This window comes from Caretta caretta, chromosome 23 (genome assembly GCF_965140235.1).
Source record: "Caretta caretta isolate rCarCar2 chromosome 23, rCarCar1.hap1, whole genome shotgun sequence".
Taxonomy (NCBI): domain Eukaryota; kingdom Metazoa; phylum Chordata; order Testudines; family Cheloniidae; genus Caretta; species Caretta caretta.
Genome location: NC_134228.1, coordinates 15,298,597 through 15,319,742, shown reverse-complemented (window position 1 = coordinate 15,319,742; position 21,146 = coordinate 15,298,597). Strand labels below are relative to the sequence as shown.

The 21,146-nt window shown below is 65.5% G+C and overlaps 3 protein-coding genes across 4 annotated transcripts; all 3 read right to left on the bottom strand.

Moving 5' to 3' along the window:
* Positions 1–1,024: 1,024 nt before the first annotated feature.
* On the bottom strand, positions 1,025–4,687 carry FAM50A (family with sequence similarity 50 member A). 2 transcript variants are annotated; one of them, XM_048833327.2, is made up of 13 exons: positions 4,218–4,686; positions 3,933–4,017; positions 3,666–3,765; positions 3,192–3,343; positions 2,913–2,989; positions 2,691–2,757; positions 2,388–2,449; positions 2,199–2,275; positions 2,055–2,109; positions 1,612–1,660; positions 1,378–1,448; positions 1,185–1,295; positions 1,025–1,096 (listed from the first exon to the last, which is right to left on the bottom strand). In XM_048833327.2, the coding sequence occupies exons 1-13, from the start codon at positions 4,326–4,328 to the stop codon at positions 1,088–1,090; spliced, it is 1,026 nt and encodes a 341-aa protein (XP_048689284.2). In that variant the 5' UTR covers positions 4,329–4,686; the 3' UTR covers positions 1,025–1,087. The 2 variants fall into 2 exon arrangements, with proteins under 2 accessions (XP_048689284.2, XP_048689285.2); XM_048833328.2 differs by lacking the exons at positions 1,025–1,096; positions 1,612–1,660 and having other exon boundaries at positions 1,197–1,295; positions 4,218–4,687.
* Positions 4,688–6,195: 1,508 nt separating this feature from the next.
* On the bottom strand, positions 6,196–14,051 carry GDI1 (GDP dissociation inhibitor 1). The gene is made up of 11 exons (XM_048833110.2): positions 13,893–14,051; positions 11,901–12,008; positions 11,520–11,619; positions 11,277–11,411; positions 10,743–10,941; positions 10,187–10,318; positions 9,944–10,043; positions 9,333–9,504; positions 8,888–9,032; positions 8,406–8,460; positions 6,196–7,165 (listed from the first exon to the last, which is right to left on the bottom strand). Exons 1-11 carry the CDS (start codon positions 13,935–13,937, stop codon positions 7,013–7,015), a joined length of 1,344 nt encoding a protein of 447 aa, XP_048689067.1. The 5' UTR covers positions 13,938–14,051; the 3' UTR covers positions 6,196–7,012.
* An 844-nt stretch (positions 14,052–14,895) lies between these two features.
* On the bottom strand, positions 14,896–20,465 carry ATP6AP1 (ATPase H+ transporting accessory protein 1). The gene is made up of 10 exons (XM_075122660.1): positions 20,339–20,465; positions 20,088–20,214; positions 18,051–18,125; positions 17,614–17,807; positions 17,201–17,241; positions 16,833–16,918; positions 16,185–16,432; positions 16,003–16,050; positions 15,393–15,627; positions 14,896–15,227 (listed from the first exon to the last, which is right to left on the bottom strand). Exons 1-10 carry the CDS (start codon positions 20,425–20,427, stop codon positions 15,018–15,020), a joined length of 1,353 nt encoding a protein of 450 aa, XP_074978761.1. The 5' UTR covers positions 20,428–20,465; the 3' UTR covers positions 14,896–15,017.
* Between the last annotated feature and the right edge of the window lie 681 nt (positions 20,466–21,146).

Here is a 21,146-nt window from a genome sequence, read left to right as displayed (position 1 = left end):
CACTTCAAGAAGACAGAACAAGGAGTAATGGTCTCCGGTGAAACACTGGAATGCATTACCTAGGGAGGTGGTGGAATCTCCTTCCTTAGAGGTTTAGATGTCATCAATATACATTGTCCCCAAATGTGAAATAGTTATGGGTAAGGACAAAGTCACAAAGTTCAGCCACTAGGTTAGCTGTGACATATACACAGAGACCATGAAACAATACCTCCTCCCACCCCACCCTCCTGATAAGCTATCTGCATACACAGAGACCATATTACCAGCAGGAGAGTGGGGTGGGAGGAGGTATTGTTTCATGGTCTCTGTGTGTATATAAAGTCTGCTGCAGTTTCCACAGTATGCATCTACCATCGTCCAAACTATGTTTCCCAGTAAACCCAGTAGGACAAAATTAATTTGTACCTTGGGGAAGTTAAAAGGGAAATTTTTTTTTCTTCTTCCCTTTGGGGCTGGAAAGGAAGTCCAAAGTCCAACTTGGGGCCAGAACAGAGATAATTTTTTCCCTAAAAGTAAAATGGGGTGTTCTACCCATAAAAGGAGACCTACCACCTGCAACCTCAACACCAGAGACACTCAAAGGTCTGATTTTAAGGTATCCTTTATTTCTATTTACTTCTACTTTCTCAGATCCAAGGGTTTTACCAAACTAAGCTTAGGAGGTTTTCATGCAGGTCTCCACATCTGTACCCTAGAGTTCTGCACACCAATAAAGAAGCAAGGGCATGAAAGGTTAACCCACTCCCCATAGGAACACCCCTACCCGTAGTATTATTTTGTGTAACACCCAGTACTCCCCCCCACCCCCACTTAAATTAGTCGATGAGGCACCCAGCTCAAGCTGTATTTCTGTACACCAATAAAAAATGCCTGTGTAAGACTGTCTACAACTACAATACACACCTGCAGATTGACAGCAGAGGGATGTTTAGCATCCCTCCCTCTTGGGGGAAATAAGTAAGCTACAACAGTTGGAGAGGGGATGGAAAACAGATTTATTGGGGGGGAGGGGAGGGGAGGGGGGGGGGAGGAGAGAATATGACCACCAGGGGAGCCACAGGCAGGAATCCAGAGCTAGCACCCCTCATCGGATCTGGGAAAAGACAGAGAGAATTATGGGAGGAGGTGGCGGCTCACTGCTGCCTTGCCACCCGCCCCAAGCACACACCCCCCCAACTCACTGTGTACTTGTCCCACTTCTTCTCAGGGTCGTAGGGCTCCCAGCGGCTGGCCGGGAAGATGTGCTTGTTTTTCTCATACCAGCTGCGGAGGACGACCTTCCCAGCATGGGACTGCAGGGGGGGGGAGAGAAAGAGCTCAGTGGGGTTGGGGTTGGGGCTGGCTCTCCCCACTGCACCTGGGCCTGTTCCTCACCTCATCCTTCTCCACAGTGGCATCACTCAGGAGTCTCACATCCTCATGAACGTCGAAGTTGAAGAGCGGCCCTGGGGAGTTGGGGGAGGTTAGTTGTCTCCTTCCTGTCTCCCCCCAGCATGCCCCAAATCCCTTTCAACATGACACTCGGGATTCCTCCCCCCTCCCCCCCTGAGTAATGGGGCCAAATGCGACTAGGCCATGGGGGGGGGGGGGGCAGGGGGAGAGACTCACCACTTTTCCCTCTTGCTTTAGTCACAATGAAGTCGTAGAAGCTGTGATGCTGGCAGAGGGGGAGGGAAAGAGTTAAAATTCCACATCCCTTCGTGCTATGTGCCTCAGTTTCCCCAGTGGTGGGGTGAGAGACCAGCAGACACTATGCAGCCCAGCCCCTGCAAGGACCAGCCTGAGGGGGGGTCAGTGCTGCCCTGAGTCCCTGATTTCTGTGCTAACAAGCTAATAAACCCATTTGTCACACTCCAGCTGGGAGGGCATAGGGCAGGGGAGAGCCCCTACCCCTGCAGTTGACCTGGGGGGAAAAGATGCTGCCCTCGAATCTGGGCTGAGGCTCAGGGGAGTGGGCACTAACCCTCTCAGGAGCAGGGCTGGGGGTGTAATGGCCACTGCACAGCTCCTGGGGCAGGGAGTGGGGGCAGGGGACCCTGGGAACCACTTACATGGGGGATGATTAGGTCCTCCTTGATGTACATGAGCTGCTCCACTCCGGCTGACCTGGGGTGGGAGGCAGTTGTCAGAAATGCCAGCCTCAACCCGCCTCCCCAGTATGCACCTGCCCCAGCCACGCCCCTCCCCCCTGCAACCTGAGCTCGCTGAAGTCCTTGCGCAGGATCTCGAGGGCTTTCTGCAGGAACTGCTGCATGGTGTTCCCTTTCTTCATCTGGGGGGGGAAATGGGGGAGGTCAGGGCTGAGACAGCCCTCCCCCCCCCCCCCGCTACCCCATCCATCTCCCCTACAGGGCTGGGACAGCTCCTCTGCCCCCCCCACTCACCTTGACCGTGCGCCGGTGGCCGGAGCCATCCCAGTAGCTGAAGGTGATTTCAATCTCCTCGCCTGGGGGGGGGAAGAGGCATGGGTCAATGGGGGGAGGGGACAGTCCTCCCCCCAACCCCGTCCAACCCCTCAGCTACAACCTCCCTCCCCAATGCCCCCTGACAGCCAGAATCCTCCCCCTTCCGCACCCCCCCCAAACCCAGTAATGGCTCCAACTCCCCTTCCATCCCATCTCCCCACCAGGCCCAGCTGCCAGCATCCCCCCAAGACCCAGTGGCGCGCAGATCCCCTGGCCACGTACTCTTGATCTTCTCCTGCTTGGCCTCCCACTCCTGGCGCAGCTCCTCGCGCAGGCGGTTCTCCTCCTCCTAGGGGTGTGGGGGGGAGATACAGCTCAGTCGGGGAGGGCCTGACTCCCAGGGGTGTGTGATGTCGATCTAGGATGTTCACCTCACAGTCCCAGCTGGGGGGCAGGGAGGGGGACGGGCAGTACCTTGCGGTCCTGGCTGCGGGGGGCACGTACCTCGCGGTCCCGATCCGGCAGGAAGCTGGTGTCCACGTCTGGATTCTTTCCCAGTTTGCGCTTCTTGGGGGGCAGCTCTGTGGGGAGAACGGGAATGAGACCCCCCTGAGACCCCACTCCCAGACTGCCCTGCTTCCCCAGCCCCCCACTGCACCTCCTATTGACTGCCCCCTGCCCGACAGCGCCCCCTACAGCCCCCCAGCTCCCTTACACACCCCACCACCAGCCTGGCCCCACAGTGCCCCTTCCAGCCCAGCCCAGCCCTCCCACCCCACCCACCCTCTTTCTCCAGCTCTGGCTCTTCCTCCTCCAGCTGCTCTTCCTCCTCCTCCTCCTCCTCCTCCTCGTCGTCGTCCAGGGTAAAGGACAGACTGGAGATCTTCCGTTTCTGCTCCTGCTTCCGCTCCCGCTCCCGCAGCCGCTCCAGCTTCCTGGGGGGGGGTGTGTGTGTGTGGTTAGTACCCCAGGGGGGGAGGGTCCAGCATCCAATGACAGGGGTCAGTGCCCCACGGGAATATCAAACCTGGTGGTTGGTGCCCCACAGCACAGGGGGATCAGTCCCCCAACAGGGCCCCCAGACATGGGTCCCCACCTTGGAGAGAAGAGTGGAAGCCGGAGGAGCTGGGGTCCCCTGACAGGAAATACCCCCTCAAAAGGGCCCCCTCCATCAGAGAGGACACACAATGACCCCCCCCCCCGCAGGTTGGCAGGGGAGCCCAGCAGTCAGACACCACCCCCCGGCGCCCCACTCACAGCTGCAGCTCCTTGGACTGCTCCTTCTTGGCCAGCTGCTTCTCCCGCTCCTTCACCAGGGCCTCCTGCTTGGCCTTCATGTCGTTCAGGGTCACCAGGCCTGGAGGGGTGGGGGGGTGTCAGGACGCCTGGGTTCTCTCCCAGCACTGGAGCAAGGGAGGCTGGGAGCCAGGACTCCTGGGTTCTTTCCCCAGCTCTGGGAGGGGAGTGGGGTCTAGTTTTTTGGTTTTTGGGGGGCAGACTTCTGGGTCCCCTGACCACACTCACCCACAGTGCTGGATTTTAGTTCTGCTTCCACTGCGTCGTAATGAGCGGAGAACTTCTTATCGATGTTCGACTTCATGATGTTCTCCTGTGGGGGTGGCGGGTGGGGCATGAGGAACTGGGGGGGGCCATTCTGCCCAATATGCCCTACCTCCTCCCCCCGGTCTCCGCACTTTCCCCGGTTCTGCCCCCAGATATTGTCCCCGCCCCCAGAGGATCTGCCCCCCCATCTCAACACTGCCCCAGGAGCTCTGTATCCCTGATCCCTCTGCCCCCCCAGCCCCCCACCTCCGCGATGCGCTGCCTCATCTGCTCCATGTGCTCCCGCTGCCGTTCCCGCTTCTTCATCAGCTGCAGGGCCCGGCCGGCCTCGCTGGCCGCCCCCTTGTACTGCGCCATGGTGGGGGCGGGGGGACCACAACCCACGAGGTGCCCGGGGGGGCTGAGGAGGGACCCTAGGAAGGGTCGGTGGAGGGGATGTAATGGGGGGAGGTCAGGAGCCCTGTGGCCAGCTGCGGCCTGGTGGTCCTGGATATGGGGGAAAAGGTAGAGGGGTCACTGGGGGGGCAGAGGCTGGGGGGCAGCCCCTAGGCAGGTGGCAGAGGCTGGGGAGGTCCCTGAAAACGGGGAATCCCAGAGGGTTGTTGCGGACCCGAGAATCGGGCTGGGGGGGTCCCACGGCGGGATTGGCGGGGACTGGAGCTGGCAGGGGTCTGGGGCTGGCAGGGGTCTGGGGCAAAGGCTGGGGGGGGTGGTCTTTGGAGCCGGGGTGGGGGGGGCCAGGACAGAGGCTGGGGTGTTGGGGGTTCTCTGGAGCCGGGGCAGAGGCTGGGGGGGGTGCTGGAGCGGGGGGGGCCGGGGCAGAGGCTGGGGAGTTGGGAGGGGGCTGCAGCCGGGGGGGAGCCGGGGCAGAAGTTGGGGGGTCTCTGGAGCGGGGGGGGGCGGGGCAGAGGCTGGGGAGTTGGGGGGGGCTGCAGCCGGGGGGGGGGGCCGGGGCAGAAGGTGGGGGGGTCTCTGGAGCGGGGGGGGCGGGGCAGAGGCTGGGGGGGGTCTCTGGAGCGGGGGGGGGCGGGGCAGAGGCTGGGGGGGGTCTCTGGAGCCGGGGGGGCCGGGAAAGCCCTAGCGGGTGACGCGGGGGGATCTCGAGGGGGGTTTCCCGGCGGATCACGTGGGGGGATCCCGGCGGCGTTTCCAGTCGGGCCCGCAGGACCCCGGGGCAGCTCCGCGGCACCCAGCTGACGCGACGTCACCCGCACGCGCCGTACGCCGAGTGACGCAGGGCAGCCGCTGCCCCGCCCCCATTATGCAAATGAGGGTGTGCGGTGCCCGGAGGGAGCCGCAGAGGCTGTCGGGAGTGGGCGGTCACCGCAAGGGGAAGGGCGGCGGGAGCGGGGTTGTGCGGCGGCTGGGGGACCCCTACCCCGCCCGGGGTACCCGCCCCCATGTACCGCCATCGTTCCCCCCCTTACCCGGGTACCCGCCCCCCCGTGTGCCGCCATCCACCCCTCCCCCTACCTGGATACCTGCCTCCCCCGTGTGCCACCATCCGCCCCTCCCCCTACCCAGGTACCCACCCCCCCATGTGCCGCCATCCGCCCCCCCCCGGCTACCCAACCCCCCGTGTGCCGCCATCCACCCCTCCCCCTACCCAGGTACCCACCCCCCCATGTGCCACCATCCGCCCCCCCCGGGTATCCAACCCCCGTGTGCCGCCATCCGCCCCTCCCCCTACCCAGGTACCCACCCCCCCATGTGCCGCCATCCGCCCCCCCCCCGGCTACCCAACCCCCCGTGTGCCGCCATCCACCCCTCCCCCTACCCAGGTACCTGCCCCCCCCGTGTGCTGCCATCCGCCCCTCCCCCTACCCAGGTACCCCCCCCGTGTGCCACCATCCGCCCCTCCCCGAACCCGGGTACCTGCCCCCCCATGTGCCGCCATCCACCCCCCCGGTACCCACCCCCCATCCCAGGTACCTGCCCCCCCCGTGTGCCACCATCCGCCCCTCCCCCAACCCAGGTACCTGCCCCCCATGCTGTCCCCCCTACATCTCTGACACCCGGGTACCCACCCCCCCATGTGCGGCCATCCGCCCCTCCCCCGAGCCGGGTACCCCCCCCATGCGCCGCCATCCTCCCCCCCACCCGGGTAACCACCCCCCACCATCCGTCCCATGTACCCAGCCCCCCATGTGTCACCATCTCCCCCCCCACCCCAGCCAGGTATCAGCCACTCCTCCCATCCCACCCTCAGGAAGCAGGAGCAGGGTTAGACTAAAGTAACTTTATTGCCTGGTGACAATTGAGCAGCGGGGCGGGGGCGGGCAAGCCTTCCCCCCCTCACAGTCATTGTTAAACAAGGACAGTGTGGGACCTGGGGGGCACACCCCAGCCAGAGCCTCCCCCGGGAACAGGGGCTGCCCTGCCCCCCCAGCTCTTCCCTCTCTCTTGGCCCTGGTCCAGTACTAATAATAACTTAAAATAAATTACAGCGAGCAGCAGGTGCTGGGGGGAGTGCTGCCCCCCCATGGCATACAGGAACCTGCCCCCCTACACAGCTACGGCGGGGGGCGGATACGAGACGGGGGGCACAGGGGAAATGGGACCAGCTTTGGGACAGCGGGGTGACCCCCCACACACACCAAGACATCTCCCCTGCCCCCTGATGTGGGGGGAAGGTACCCTGGGCCTTAATGGTGCCCTACAGAGCTGCCCCTAGGAGAGGAGGGGGCGGAGCAAGATTCCCCCAGGGAGGTGATGAGGGTCAGGGTAGTGCCAGGCTTGGTCCCTGCTTGGGGCAGCAGCTGTGGGGTGGGGTGATCTGGGGGTGATGGGCTGCAACTGTTCCTGGTACTTAGGGAGGTACTGAATTGGGGGGGGGGAGCAGTATTGGATTTCGGGGGGGGGGGGAAGAGTCACAAGTCACAGCTGGCCCTGGTGAGGGGGACTGGTCCTGGTGCAGATGGGGGAGAAGTCACAGCTGGTCCCTGTGCTGCGGGGAGCATGCCCCGGTGGAGATGGGGGGTCCCAGCTGGCCCCAGCTGGGGGGGTGTTTTTGGGGGGGTTCCAGCTGGCCCCAGCAGGGGTCACGGCTCATCTTCCCCACAGACATGGCTCTGGCGCCGTTTCATGCTCTCGAAGTCAAAGGCGGCGCCGACCATGCGCCGGTAAATGTCCTTGATGTTGTCACAGGTCGTCTCGAAGTGGGTGGTGGCATCGTACGACCGGGAGCAGAAAATCTGGGGGTGAGGGGGTGGAGATTAACACAGTGTTACCTGGGGGGGGGGAGTTTGCACTTGCTCCCTTCCGTGCTCCGCCCCCAGCACACCCCCTACCTACCATGCATCCATCCCCCATGAGCACCCTGACACCCCAGCCCATGGGACACCCCGATGCAGCATCAGAAGGGCCAGGCTGGCTCAGTCCAAAGGTCCACCTAGCCCAGTATCCCGTCTTTCGAGCATGGCCAGTCCCAGGTGCCCCAGGGGGAATGAACAGAGCAGGGCAATTATCCAGTGATCCATCCCCCGTCGTCCAGGCCCGGCTACTGGCAAACAGAGGCCAGGGACACCCTCCCTGCCCAGCCTGGCTAATAGCCATTGAGGGACCAAACCTCCATGAACTTATCTAGCTCTTGTCTGAACCCTGTTATAGTCTTGGCCTTCACAACCTCCTCGGACAAGGAGTTCCAGAGGCTGACGGTGCCTTGTGTGAAGAAACACTTCCCCCTGTTTGTGTTAAACCTGCTGCCTATTCACTTCATATGGTGACCCCTAGTTCGTGTGTTATAAGAAGGGGTAAATAACGCTTCCTCATTCACTTTCTCCACACTGGTCATGATTTTATAGACCTCTATCAGATCCCCCCTTAGTCGTCTCTTTTCCAAACTGAAAAATCCCAGTTTTATGAATCTCTCCTCGTATGGCAGCTGTTCCAGACCCCTATTCATTTTTGTTGCCCTTTGCTGTATCTTTTCCAGTTGCAATATATCATTTTGAGATGGGGCGACCAGATCTGCGCACAGGATTCAAGGTGTGGGCATCCCATGGGTTTAATACAGAGGCAACATGATATTTTGAGTCTTACTCTCTCTCCCTTTCCGAACGATTCCCAACATTCTGGTCGCTTTTTTGACAGCTACTGCCCATTGAGCGGATGTGTTCAGAGAACTAGCCAGAGTGACTCCAAAATCCCCCTCTCAGGTAACAGCTAATTTAGCCCCCATCATTGTATATGTCTAGCTGGGATTATATCTCCCCACGTGCAACACTTTGCATTTATCAGCACTGAATTTCACCTGCCATTTTGTTGCCCAGTCACCCAGTTTTGGGAGATCCCTTCGTAGCTCTTCGCAGTCTGCCTGGGACTTAACTATCTTGAGTAGTTTTGTATCATCTGCAGATTTTGCCAGGGGTGGGGAGATGGGACGTCCCATGAGGGAGGGGGAGGGGGTGGGAATTCCCTGTGGGGGGCGCTCACCTGGCTCTCTGTGCCATCATCCATGGGATCGTACAAGTCACTGATGGCCACAAACCTGCCAAGGAAGGGGGAGAGGGGGTGAGTCACAGCTCTCACAGCCCCCACCAGAGGCCTTTACCCCGCAGAGCTCCTCCCTCCCCAGCTTTCCAGCTCACCTGGCCAAGCAGCATCTCCCCCCGGGGGCTCTGCTCCTCAGACAGCACCCTGGGGACCCCTCATTCACCGATCGTGCGTTTGGTACAAAGCCAGAGGGCAGGGTGTGTGGCGAGTCCGGGTCTGCTGGGCGTCATCGTCCCATGGGCCTGCACAGGGCCGTGACGGGGGCTGGGAGACACCTCTCCTGGGCAGCCCAGGGTGAGGGACACCACAGGCTAGTGGGTTTGGGGGGCTCCAGAGACCCCCCCATGCCCCTCCCCACTGGGTTCCAGGCTCCCGCCCCTAAGTCCCAGCCCTTCACCCGGCTCCCTATCCCCCCGCCTCACTGCTGGTCGATGGGCTGCAGCAGCTCCAGGGCCGGCTCCACCTCCCGCTCCGGCTCCGGCGTCTCCACCGTGGTGCTGACAATGGCGATGAACTTCCCAGGTGCAGCCACATTGTGGGCCCAGGAAACCAGACAGACGTAGATATCTGGGGGATGGGTCGTGAGGCTTCGTAAGAACAGCGGGCATGCCTCAGTTTCCCCCAGAGTCTGCCCAGTTAATGAGGGGCCAGGGAGACAAGGAAATGCAGCTGGCGATGCCCCTGCAGTGACCCACTCGCCTGTAGAGGCCCGCGGGGCACTCAGTGTGCTGGCCGGGCCCATCCTCCCCCACGGTACGTCCCTCCCCCGTGGCGCAGCCCCCCCCCCGTCTGTCCCCTGCGTGATGCCACAGGGGGGTTGGAGGCTCCCAGGGATGGGCCCAGCCCCGGTCCCCTCCCGGCGCTGACCCGACTTGCGGCCCAGCTGGTTCTGGGGCAGGATGATCTGGCAGGAGCCGGCCTCGCTGGTGCCACGGATGGGGTGGCTCAGGATGCAGATGACACGGACGACCCGGCCGGCCCGACGAACTCGCTCTGGCACATAGCTGGGGTCGCAGATCAACTGCTTGCACCGTGCCACCTGGCAGGGACAGGAATTCAGCGCCCCCCGCCTCCAGGCCTGAGCCCAGAGAGAGGTGGGAAACCCCCAGCCCAGCTCCCCCACAATTCCTTGCTGGGTAAAGCGGCCCCCTCAAGGGGTACCCCAAAGCAGAGCCAGGAACCGGGCCGGGGGGGGAGCGACAGGCAACCCCTTCCCCAGGAGAAGGAGAAATGGGGGCAGCCACTGGGGGTTGGGCCTGAGCCCCCCTCCCCAGGGAAGAGGCACCCCAAACCCAGCCCCTGATGGACAAGCCAGCCCCCCAATACCCTGGGCAGGGGTCACTGACGGAGACCAGAGAACTCCCCTTCAGATTTAACGGGGGGCCTAGTGGGGACCCCGCAAAATCACTGTGTGTGTTGGGCTGGGGGTTGCTAGGATGTATCCAGCCCGCCGAGGCTGGTGCCTCCCCCCTGCTCACCTCCCCCTCCGACCTGACCCCCACGACCCGGCCATTCTCCATGACGATCTCGTCCACAGGCTTGTTCAGCATGTAGGTGCCCCCGTAGATCGCGCTGAGCCTGGGGTGGGACAGAGACCATGGAGACCAGACACCGCCCCCATCTGACATGCACCCCCTGAGCTCTCTGCCATCCCCCCTACAACCTCCCCCACGATGGAGCCCACCTGTTGCGTTGCACAAGCCCTGCCCCCCACAACGCACCTGGCGAAACCTTGGGGCAATTCCCCCAGCCCGTAGAGTGGATAGAGGTACGGGCTCTTCCCGTAACGGGCCAGCGACTCGCTGTACAGCTTGATCCGGTTAATGGTCTCCAGGCAGGGCTGGTCCAGGTAACTGCGGGGAGAGACGGGGTGAGGGGGGCCCAGGGCTGGGACTGCGGGTTGGGAGTGAGGGGCACCTGCAGAGCTGGGGGGGAGTCCAAGGCAAGGGGTTTTGTATTTTGTATGAATAGTGTGAGTGCCTCAGTTTCCCCACGAGCTGCACAGCTAACTAGGCGGGGGCGGGGTGATCTTTGCAGAGACCCAGAGGTGCCTGGGCGGCAGGGGCTGGGCCCCCCAGGAGACAATGGCCACGCCCCTTGCCTGGACATTTGGAGTGACCCCTGGGCAGGAAGCTGGTCAAGGAGGGGGGTGTCCACCTCCCCCGGGGGACTTGCTGCAGGGATATGATGCCGGGGGGGAGGGGCAGATGCCCCCCCCAGAACCAGGCATGGTCCCCCCATGGTCAGCTCTGGAGCCGGGTGGGCCCCACGACTCACTCGTCGGTGCGGTACAAGGCCAGTGCGTGGCCTGTGAAGTCGATCACGTCCTGCCCCAGGTCAAAGCGCTCATACACGTCTCGCATGGGGGTCCCAAGGGGGTCGACTCCCTCCAGTGTCTGGGGGTCGTTCTCGTCAAAATTGGCCACAAAGACAAGGAACTTCCGGAACCGGCGCTTCTCGAACATGCCCATGAGATCTGTGGGGAGATGGGGGGGGGGCTGTTAGTGGGGGGGGGAAGGGACTAGCATGGAGTGGTGGTGGCCAGAGGGCACTGGGGGCGGGGCGGGGTGCCATGTGGGGGGAAAAAACCAGGCTGGGGGGCTCACTCATCACCTCAGGGGATGGGGCCATGGGGGGGGCCAGGGGGCATGATCCCCTTGCAGGGAGGCACTAACTCACCGCAGTCTAGGGCGGATGGACAGCAGGGGGTCCCCAGAGCAATGGGGGGCTTCCTTCGTGGGGAGGGTCCCATTGGGGAGGCAGGGGGGGCAGTGGTGCCAGGAAGGGGGCAGTGGGGGGGGTGTCACTCACTGGACGCCAGCGCCTCGGTCTCGGTGGAGGGCACCTTGTGTACCTGACCCCCCCTGTAGACGAAGCTCCCCTCCACCACCTTGAAGTCCAGGTACCGGGTCACCTCCGTGTACAGCAGCATCTTCACCAGCTGGCCTGGGGGGGGGAAGCACGAAGGTGAGGGGGGGCACTGGAGCGACACCCCACCCCCTCCACCAAACCCCGCCATTTCTGAGGCTCCCACTCCCCCGGGCCCCCCCTTACCATTGGCCATGAGGAATTTGGGGATCAGGTCAACGTTCCAGTCCCGGCCACGCCCCATGGACTCGGGGGGCCCCTCGGGAAGCCCAAAGCGTTTATACAGCTGGGGGGGGGGGAAAGAGAGTTAGAGCCACCTGTCCCAGTCCCTGCGGCACCCCCGCACCAGCCCCCCATGTCCTCCTGCTGGGGAACCTCTGCATCCCCAAATCTGCCCTCCACCTCAAACCCGCTCCTTCAGAGGATCCCCATGCCTCTGCAAACAGACCCCATCTTGAACCAGCTCCTGCCCCATCAAACCCGTTTCCTCTGGGGCCCACAACCCCAAAACTGCCCCCCTGAAACACACTCCCCTGTGCCCCCGCACCCCAAGGCCCAGCCCCATACCTCCTCCAGGGGGGTGATGGAGGAGCTCTCTCCCCCGTAGTGGGGATTCCGGTCCATGTGCAGAACCTTCTTCCCGTTCACCGACATGATCCCTGACAGGATGCACTCCTGGGGGGCAGGGGAAGGGTCATTGCCAGAGCCGTCGGGGACCCTCCACCTCAGAGCCCGGGCTCCCATCCGGCCGCGGGGGGCAGGGCAGGGCAGGGAACGGGGCCCAGGGTGTTTCCTCTAGGGGGCGCCAACCCCAATCCGGGATGGGGCAGGAGGCTGCGGGGAGCTCACGCAGGGTCAGGAGCTGGGGTGTGGAAGGGGGCAGGGTTATAGTTAGGGTGCAGTGGGGAGTGGCAGGCATGGGTCAGCCCAGTTGTACCTGGTGTGCTGGGGGGGGTTAGAGACTCTCGAGGAGGTTAATCGGAGGGGCACTTTTTGCACAGCCAGCTTTGGGGTGCACAGGGAAGACGCCTCCAGCTGCCAAGAGCTGGGTGGGGGTGGTAAGGGGGCACTGCATGGCGCCATTGGCTGGGTGCAGCCTGCTGTGAGCTACAGGGAAGACATGGGGGGAGGCCAGGCTCTGCGATCCTGGAGGGGCTGAACTGGGGGGGGGGGGTCACTTCCCACCCCTCCGTTGGCAGAGATGCAGGGGGGTATTAATGGGGGATACCCCATTTGCAGGGTGCTGGGGGAGCAGGGTGCACGAGGGGTCTGAATGACGGGTGATGGGTTAGGGTGGGTGCCCCAGGGAGGGGGTGCAGGGGGTGCACAGAAAGGGGAGAACAGTGGGGGAGGTTCCAATAAGAGTCTAGTGGGGTGCCCAGAAGTGGGTGCAGTAGAGGGGTGCACGTGGAGGAGACACAGGGGTGGAAATATTACCGTGGGGGGCTGAGGGACACAAGTAGAAGAGAGAGACAGAGGGAGGAAAAGCAGAGGTTGCAATGATGGGAGTGTCCAGCAGGGTCCCCAGAGGTGGGTGCAATGGGGGAGCTGCAGTGGGAAGGGTGCATGGGTCACCATGGGGTACATTAGGGGCTGCAATGGGGGTTGCCATGCCAGAGGGATGTGCAGGGGTTGCCTTGGGGGGGGGGGTTCCAACAGGGGGTCCGCAGGGGGTCCTACATCTGGAGTGCACAGGGAGGTTGCAGGGGGTGCAATGAGGGGGTGCAGGGGTTGCCTTGGGGGAGTTGCAATAAGGGGGTTCGCAGGGGGTCCCACACCTGGGGTGCAAAGGGAGGTTGCAGGGGGTGCAGGGGTTGCCTTGGAGGAGTTGCAATAGGGGGTCCGCAGGGGGTCCCACACCTGGGGTGCAAAGGGAAGTTGCAGGGGATGCAATGAGGGGGTGCAAAGGGAAGTTGCAGGGGATGCAATGAGGGGGTGCATTGGGGTGTGCAGTGGGGGTCCCACACCTGGGGTGCAAAGGGAAGTTGCAGGGGGTGCAATGAGGGGGTGCAGGGGTTGCCTTGGGGGAGTTGCAACAGGGGGTCTGCAGGGGATCCCACATCTGGGGTGCAAAGGAAGGTTGCAGGCGGTGCAATGAGGGGGTGCATTGGGGTGTGCAGTGGGGGTTCGCAGGGGGTCCCACACCTGGGGTGCAAAGGGAGGTTGCAGGGGGTGCAATGAGGAGGTGCAGGGGTTGCCTTGGAGGAGTTGCAATAGGGGGTCCGCAGGGGGTCCCACACCTGGGGTGCAAAGGAAGGTTGTAGGGGATGCAATGAGAGGGTGCAAAGGGAAGTTGCAGGGAGTGCAATGAGAGGGTGCACTGGGGTGTGCAGTGGGGGTCCACACCTGGGGTGCAAAGGGAGGTTGCAGGGGGTGCAATGAGGGGGTGCAGGGGTTGCCTTGGGGGAGTTGCAACAGGGGGTCTGCAGGGGATCCCACACCTGGGGTGCAAAGGGAGGTTGCAGGCGGTGCAATGAGGGGATACATTGGGGTGTGCAGTGGGGGTCCGCAGGGGGTCCCACGCCCCGGGGTGCAATGGGGAGCCGCCCCCAGACTCACGGTCAGCCCGGTGCCCAGCACAATCACGTCGTAGGCCTCGTCCATGGCGGCAGTTCCTGACCCGCCTCCCCCGCCCTAGCGGAGCCAGCCTGGGCCGCAGCTCCGACCGCCCCAGATCCCTCCGCCTGGAAACGAGTTCCGGTCTCTGTGTACCACACCCCGGATCCCTCCGCCTGGTAACAAGTCCCGGCGAAGGTGCTTCACCCGATCTCCCCTGCACCGCCCCCTCCGCCTGCAGTCAAGCGCCGGGGCAGGGCCTCTTCACCGCCACAGGTGGGCACCTTCCGCCAAGAAAGAGAGAACCGATGTGCATAGATAACCACGGTATCCCTCCGCCGAACAAAAACTAACCCCACTCTGAAGCGTAGCCTTCGCCCCAGCGTAAAAAGTCCGCCCACATCCTTCCGCCGGATAAATAAGTGCTCTCGCTACACCGCCCCCCGAGTCTGTCTCCATCCGCCAGAAATAAGGCCCAAGTTTATGTCTCTCCACGCGATCCCTCCGCCACAAACGAGTTCGGTCTACACACCACTCCCAGCTCCCTCCGCCAGACAAAGTAGTCCCCCCCAGCTCCCTACGCCCCCCAAACAGACAGACGGACACAGAGGCAGGGCCCAGACACTCTTTATTAAGGGGCTGGGGGGAGAGGAGGGGGGGCCTAATAGCCCCCCAATAAATACGGGATAAGTCCCCAGCCCAGCCACTGGGGGGGGTTAACGCACAGCAGGGGGGGTAGGGGGTAGCCCCCAGGTGACAGCAGCCACAGCCGTCTACACCCCCCCAGCCTCGAGCACTGGGGAGGCCCCTGGCCAGGGGCAGGGCAGGGTTAGGGGAGATGCTGGACTCCCCCCCCCCCAAGCTGCTGTGGGTGGAGCTTGGGGCGGGGGGGGGGGGGGGGGGGGAGAGCGCACAGAGCAGGGGGGGGGGAGCACAGAGCAGGCCCCAGCGGGGGGGGGGGGGGGGGGGGGGGGGGAGCACAGAGCAGGCCCCAGCGGGGGGGGGGGGGCGGCCCCAGTGCACAGAGCTGGGAGGATCTCCCAACTGGGGGGGGGGGGGGGGGGGGGGGAACAGAGCCCACAGAGCCAGGGGATCCCAGCTCAGGGGGCAGCAGGACTCAGGCCCTCCCTACTCGCCCTGGGGCACAGCGATGGTGGCCCCCTTGGGGTCGTCAAAGCGGTCCATGGTCTTGAGGCCTAGCAGCATGTGCAGGCCGCAGGCGAAGATGGCGCCGAGCAGCAGGGCCGTGAGAAGCCCCATCCAGGTGCCCGGTGCAAAGAACCCGGCACAGTCGCTGGCGTAGGAGAACCGCAGGCCCGTCACGTTGAACCCCTGCAGCTGGGGGGGGGATGAGAGGGGGTTAGATGAAGCCAGGCTACTTGCCCTCCTCCGCCGACCCTAACTCCCCTCCCAGGCCCAGGAGAGATCCCAGGCATCCTGGCTCCCAGCCCCCCTCCTCCCCCCACTAGAGCCAGGAGGGGACCCAGGCATCCCAGCTGGTACCTGCACATCCTGGAGCAGCACCCCCCAGCCAGGGCTGGGGCTTTGCGGCTGAAGGCCAGCGCCGAAGGCCTGCAGGCTGCTGAGGTGGGCACAGCGCCAGGCGTAGTTGCTAGGAGCCGTCACCTGCGAGGCGTTGAACACAGTGGGCCTGGCCGAGGGCCTTGCCAGCTCCAGATAGCTCAGCTGGAACCAGTCCCGGCCCGAGACAGGGAACCACCGGCTGGTCATGTGGAACCTGGAGGGGCGGCGGGGGAGGAGAACAGCTCGTCCAGAACCCCCAGAGGGCCAGCCAGACCCCCCCAAAGCCACCCCAGGGTCAGCATAAGAACATAAGAAGGGCAATATTGGGTCAGCCCAAAGGTCTGACAGTGGCCGGTGCCAGGTGGCCCAGAGAGAATGAACAGGAAATCATCCAGTGATCCATCCCCTGTGATCCCGCCAGAACCCGCAGACACCAGCAACCTCCCCCCCATTACCCCCCGCCACCCCCAGCCAAACCAACCCTCGCATGTCACCCCCCAGCAAATCCCAGCACCCCCAGTCAATGTAGTGACACTCCACAGCAGACACCACATCTCTCCCAGGCCTAGCCAGCCCCCCAGATACTCACGTGGCAGTCAGAGGGGACCCCAGAACATTCGCATACTTCAGCACAAGCCTGGATAGGGGAAGAGAGACAGTGACCCCGGTGGTGCCCCTCACTCCCAACCATCAGCCCCCTGCCAGACCAGACCTGGGCTCCTCCCAGCTCTGCCAGTCCCCCTCACTCCCAACCCACAGCCCCGCTCTCACCGGGAGTCACCGGCGCTCCAGGACGAGCCGCTCACGTTGACGGAGGCCTCGGCCCCAAATGTTTGGGGTGTCAGGTCGACCCACTTGTTGTCCCAGACCACGGAGAAGTTCTGGGCCCAGAAGAGGATCCGGGGCTCCCCGGTCAGGGGGTACCGCACTGGGGGGTGCTGCACTGGTGCTGGGGTCGGCTTCTGCAGCAGCTGGCGGCCCACCCCCCTGGGGGCCACCCCGGAGACATCCCGGAGAACCTGGGGAGAGGGTGGGGTGAGAGCTGGGGGGCAGTGTTAGGAAGTACCTGGGGGGCACAGCTCAAGGGTTACGGCAGGCCTCCTGAGGTAAGGGAGGATGAAGGGGGGTACTAGAGTACGCAGCTAAGGGGGTGGTCAGTGTGACCAGGACATTCCCAGGAGAGGTGCATGGCCAGGGCTCGGACACTAAACATGGGGACATACCCGTGAGGGGGCCCCCTGCCAGGGGAGGGGGGGTGTCAGTGGGGGTGGGGGAAGAGACGTACCTGGAGGGGGGGCGGTTGGGGGGGGAGACATACCCGTGAGGGGGCCCCCTGCCAGGGGAGGGGGGGTGTCAGTGGGGGTGGGGGAAGAGACATACCTGGAGGGGGGCGGTTGGGGGGGGGGGGGGGAGACATACCCGTGAGGGGGCTCCGGCCGTCAGCAGCCCTGTGTAGGGCACATCCTCCTCCTCCAGGGCGCTGAGCACCTGCCCGATGATCTCATCTGGGGGCAGACATGTCCAGGGTTAACAGCCCTGTCCCCCGGCTCCCCACCCCAGCTAACCCCACAGCCAGCCCCTAAACACTGACCCACCCCACCGGGTGGGTTGCTCCCCCCACCAATTGGGGCACTTCAGTGGGGAAACGGGGAGGATCCAGCAATGGGGGCTGGGTATGAAGGGAGGCTGGGAGACCCAGCCATTGGGGGCAGGGAGACAGATCCAACCATGGAAGGCGGAGGACCCAGGATCTGGTGAGGGAAGTGGCCGTGGGGGACCAGACTCACCATTGCTCGTTAGCACCTCCTTGGGGGCCATGAGGCTGGAGCTGGAGATGAAGAGCAGCACATCAGGGGGAGGAGACATCACAGCCCCCCGCCCCCGAAGTGTGTCCCCTGCTGGGACCTCCAAGCCCACGTCCCCCCCAGCCCAGCCAGTCACAGTCTCTAGGGGGTGAACCCAGAGCCATGGCCACAGACCTGGGCAGTGCAGGGCAGCCAGACTGTGGAAGGGGAAGTCAGGACAGGTCAGGAGTAGCAGGGCAGGGCAGGCAGTGGTGAGATCAGGACAGGGTAGGCCCTGGAGGTGGGAGGCAGTGGGGCACGTACCCGGCAGCGTAGGGCAGCCGCACCAGCAGCAGGGCGGGCAGGCTGTCGGGGGCAGGGCAGGGCAGGCCATCGGGGGGACACGGGGCACGTACCCGGCAGCATAGGGCAGCCGCACCAGCAGCAGGGCGGGCAGGCTGGCGTTGAGTCGCAGTTCCCGCAGGGTGCCCGGCTCCACATGCAGGGGGCTCAGCCCCAGCTTCTCCTTCAGCAGCCCCAGGACGCCGGCGGCTGCCACCCCCTGCACAGCTGGGAGCATCAGGGTTGAGGGGGCCCCCGCCAGGGCTCTCTGCGTGTGTGTGTCAGGGGGAGTTAGAGACAGGCACTTGATGCACAGCCCCCCACGCCCCTCACCCCCAACCCACAGCCTCATTGGATCCCCTGCCACCCCCCAAGAGCCCCTCACCCCCGACCCACAGCAGCCCCTCACTCCTGACCCATGGCCTCTGCCACCTATCCCCCTCCCAGCCACGCCAGGGCCCCCACCCCCCACCCGCAGCCCCCCAGCTCTGTCAGGGACCCCCTTGCTCACCTCCAGGTTGGGGAAGGCGCTGTCGGGTTTATTGCCGAAGACACCCCCGTATGCCGTGAAATCCTCCAGGCTGAGCTGGGTGGGGGGGGTGAGAGCGCGTTAATGCGGGGCAATTTGAGGCCCCCCCAGGCCGAGCTCCCTCCCCGTGGGGCATGATACATGTATTTTTTTTGGGGGGGGGAACAAAAGCTGGAATCTTATACAGAGATCAGTCACTGGTCACATGACTGGGGGGCTGGGCTCACTTCCCCTTGCAGAGGGTCTGGGAGGGGACGAGGGGGAGCAAACCCCCCTCCCCCCCAGTGACAGGACCCAGGCTGGGTTCTGGGAGCCCTGTGTGGCTGTCCCCACTAAGGTAATTGCCTGCCCCATAGCCCCCAGGGAGCTGGGACCCGGACACACCCCAGCAGTTGGAGCGCTTCCCCACAGACCCCACCTGGCAACAGGGCACGTACCCCAGCTGCTGAAACCCCAGGCTGAGCCCCACTAGCACAGTGGGCACGGGGGTAGGAGCAAGACAGGTAAGGGGATGGTGGGGGCAGTATAAGGCAGAAATACTCAGGGGGCGGAGGTGTTGTGGGGGTTCACTGGAGGGAGCAGGAAGATGGGAATCTTTAGGGGCCAAAGGGTATTTGGGGGCCCAGAGTCCAGATGTGGAACTCCTGGGGTACCTTGGGGGGCTGGCTGTATTTCAGGGGCCAGGCAGGGGGACACCCCCAGAGGCCAGGCACAGGGGGACCCCCTGGGACCTTGTGGGGCTCACTGTATTTCAGGGGGCCAGAGGCTAGGCATAGCGACATGGGGGGCTGGCTGTATTTCAGGGGGCCCAGAGGCGAGGTAAGGGTCTCCCATGGGGGGACATAGAACCGGAAGGGACCTTGAGGGGTCGTCTAGTCCAGGCCCCTGCAGTCCTGGCAGGACGAAGTATCATGTAGCCTCCGCCCAGGCCATTTGTCCCAGTGCTTAGCCACCCTGAGAGGAAGTTTCCCCTCATGGGTCCCCCGCCCAGTCCTCTCTTCTCCACGCTAACCCAGCGCCGGGCTTCTTCAGTCTCCCCTCGCCGGGCCGCGTTTCCTCGCCCTTGGATCAGCTCCGTTGCTCTCTGGACGGTCTCCAGCTTGCCCACATCTCTCCTGAAACGTGGGCCCAGCACGGGACACAGGCCTGCAGCCAGCGCGGAGCAATTCCTGCTCGGGGCTTGCCCCCCCGCCTGCCAACGCGGCCCAGAACACGCCCCCCCCGCGCTACACGGTTGACTCATATGTAGCTTTGGATCCACGGTGACCCCCAGATCCCTGCCGCAGAGCGGGGTTATTGCCCCTTTTCACATGGGCTGGGTGCAGAGGGCGGCCGGGCCGGGCCGGGGCCAGACAGCGGGGAGGGCCCACGGGGGGGGGGGGGGGGGCGGGGCAGAGGCCGGGCCGGGCGCACGGGGGGGGGGGCCCACGGGGGGGGGGGCGGGGCAGAGGCCGGGCCGGGCCGGGCCCACGGGGGGGGGGGGGGGCGGGGCAGAGGCCGGGCCGGGCCGGGCCCACGGGGGGGGGGGGGGGCGGGGCAGAGGCCGGGCCGGGCCGGGCCGGGCCCACGGGGGGGGGGGGGGGGCGGGGCAGAGGCCGGGCCGGGCCGGGCCGGGCCCACGGGGGGGGGGGGGGGGGGCGGGGCAGAGGCCGGGCCGGGCCGGGCCCACGGGGGGGGGGGGGGCGGGGCAGAGGCCGGGCCGGGCCCACGGGGGGGGGGGGGGGCGGGGCAGAGGCCGGGCCGGGCCGGGCCCACGGGGGGGGGGGGGGGGCGGGGCAGAGGCCGGGCCGGGCCCACGGGGGGGGGGCGGGGCAGAGGCCGGGCCGGGCCCACGGGGGGGGGGGGGGGCGGGGCAGAGGCCGGGCCGGGCCCACGGGGGGGGGGGGCGGGCCCACGGGGGGGGGGGCGGGGCAGAGGCCGGGCCGGGCCCACGGGGGGGGGGGGGGGCGGGGCAGAGGCCGGGCCGGGCCCACGGGGGGGGGGGGGCGGGCCCACGGGGGGGCTGTTTCGGGGTCTCACCTTCTCCTGCAGGAAGAGCAGGACGTTGCGGGGGCCCCGATCCAGCGCGGGGGCGAGGAGCGCGCTCAGCTGGGGCGCGCCGACCACGTGTCCCTCGTAGTTGTCAGCCAGGGGGGGCCAGAGGGAGCTGGGAGGGCACGGGGGGGGGGTCAGCGGGGGACAGCGGCGGCACCCCCCCCCCTCCCCCCCGCCCCGCCCCGCCCCGTCCCGCCCCCGGCCCCCCCGCGCCCCTCCCTCCCGGCCCCCCGCACCTGTGGCCGGACCAGCCCAGCAGCGGGACCCGGCCGGCGCGCGCCGCCCCCAGCACCAGCCCCGCCAGCACCAGCCGCGCCGCCGCCATCTTCGACCCTGTCCCCAACCGCGTCCGCCGCCAGGCCTGAGTCGCTCCCGCCCCCGCCCTCGAGCCTCGCTCCGCCAATCACAGCGCGGGCCGGCCCGGCCCGGCCCGCCCCTTCCTCGAGCCTCGCTCCGCCAATCACAGCGCGGATCGCCCCACACCTTCCTTGAGCCCCGCTCCGCCAATCAGAGCGCGGGCCGCGCCCAGCGGCGACCAATCAGAGCGCGGGAAGCCCCCCTCAGGGGCGCACACGGAGGCGGTGGGGGCGGGGGGGGAAGGACCCAGCGGCCCAGCTCCCAGGGGCCCTTGGGGGTTGGACCCCAGCCCAGCCCAGCCCCGCCCCTTGCGCAGGCAGGCGGGGAAACCGAGTCACGCCCAGGGGGTTACAAGCCTCCCCCGCAGGCCCGGTCCCCAGGCCCGCTCCGGCCAGCCCGCTGCCCAGCAGCGCTGCCGGCTTTGCCTCCAGGCCCTGCTCCCAGGGCGCGCAGCGGCCACCCCCACGGCACCCACCCCCGGTGCCCAGGCCCTGGCCCCGCAGCGAGCCTGCCCAGCACCGGGCAATGGGGCAGCCTGCCCCACGCGGCGCCTGGCCCAGCCGGCGCTCCCTCGAGCGGGTCCCGCCTGCAGCCTGGGCGCTGGTGGGTGGCGGAGGGAAGGGGCAGGAGGGCAGACCCTGTCCTGGCCCAGCTCCCTCCCCCCTTGAACAGGGCACCAAATTCCCC

Excerpts from the sequence above, each read along its gene's own strand:
- FAM50A (XM_048833327.2), bottom strand. The coding sequence starts at position 4,328 with ATGGCGCAGTACAAGGGGGCGGCCAGCGAGGCCGGCCGGGCCCTGCAG. Across the intron at positions 4,018-4,217 it reads TGAGGCAGCGCATCGCGGAG|GAGAACATCATGAAGTCGAA; the intron begins GTGGGGGGCTGG and ends CCACCCCCACAG. Across the intron at positions 1,296-1,377 it reads CCACTGTGGAGAAGGATGAG|TCCCATGCTGGGAAGGTCGT; the intron begins GTGAGGAACAGG and ends CCCCCCCTGCAG.
- GDI1 (XM_048833110.2), bottom strand. The coding sequence starts at position 13,937 with ATGGACGAGGCCTACGACGTGATTGTGCTGGGCACCGGGCTGACC. Across the intron at positions 11,620-11,900 it reads CCATCACCCCCCTGGAGGAG|CTGTATAAACGCTTTGGGCT; the intron begins GTATGGGGCTGG and ends CCCCCCCCCCAG. Across the intron at positions 10,044-10,186 it reads TTGCCCCAAGGTTTCGCCAG|GCTCAGCGCGATCTACGGGG; the intron begins GTGCGTTGTGGG and ends GTCCCACCCCAG.
- ATP6AP1 (XM_075122660.1), bottom strand. The coding sequence starts at position 20,427 with ATGGCGGCGGCGCGGCTGGTGCTGGCGGGGCTGGTGCTGGGGGCGGCG. Across the intron at positions 18,126-20,087 it reads TGCTCTTCCTGCAGGAGAAG|CTCAGCCTGGAGGATTTCAC; the intron begins GTGAGACCCCGA and ends CCCCCCACCCAG. Across the intron at positions 17,808-18,050 it reads GCGCCTTCCCCAACCTGGAG|AGAGCCCTGGCGGGGGCCCC; the intron begins GTGAGCAAGGGG and ends ACACACACGCAG.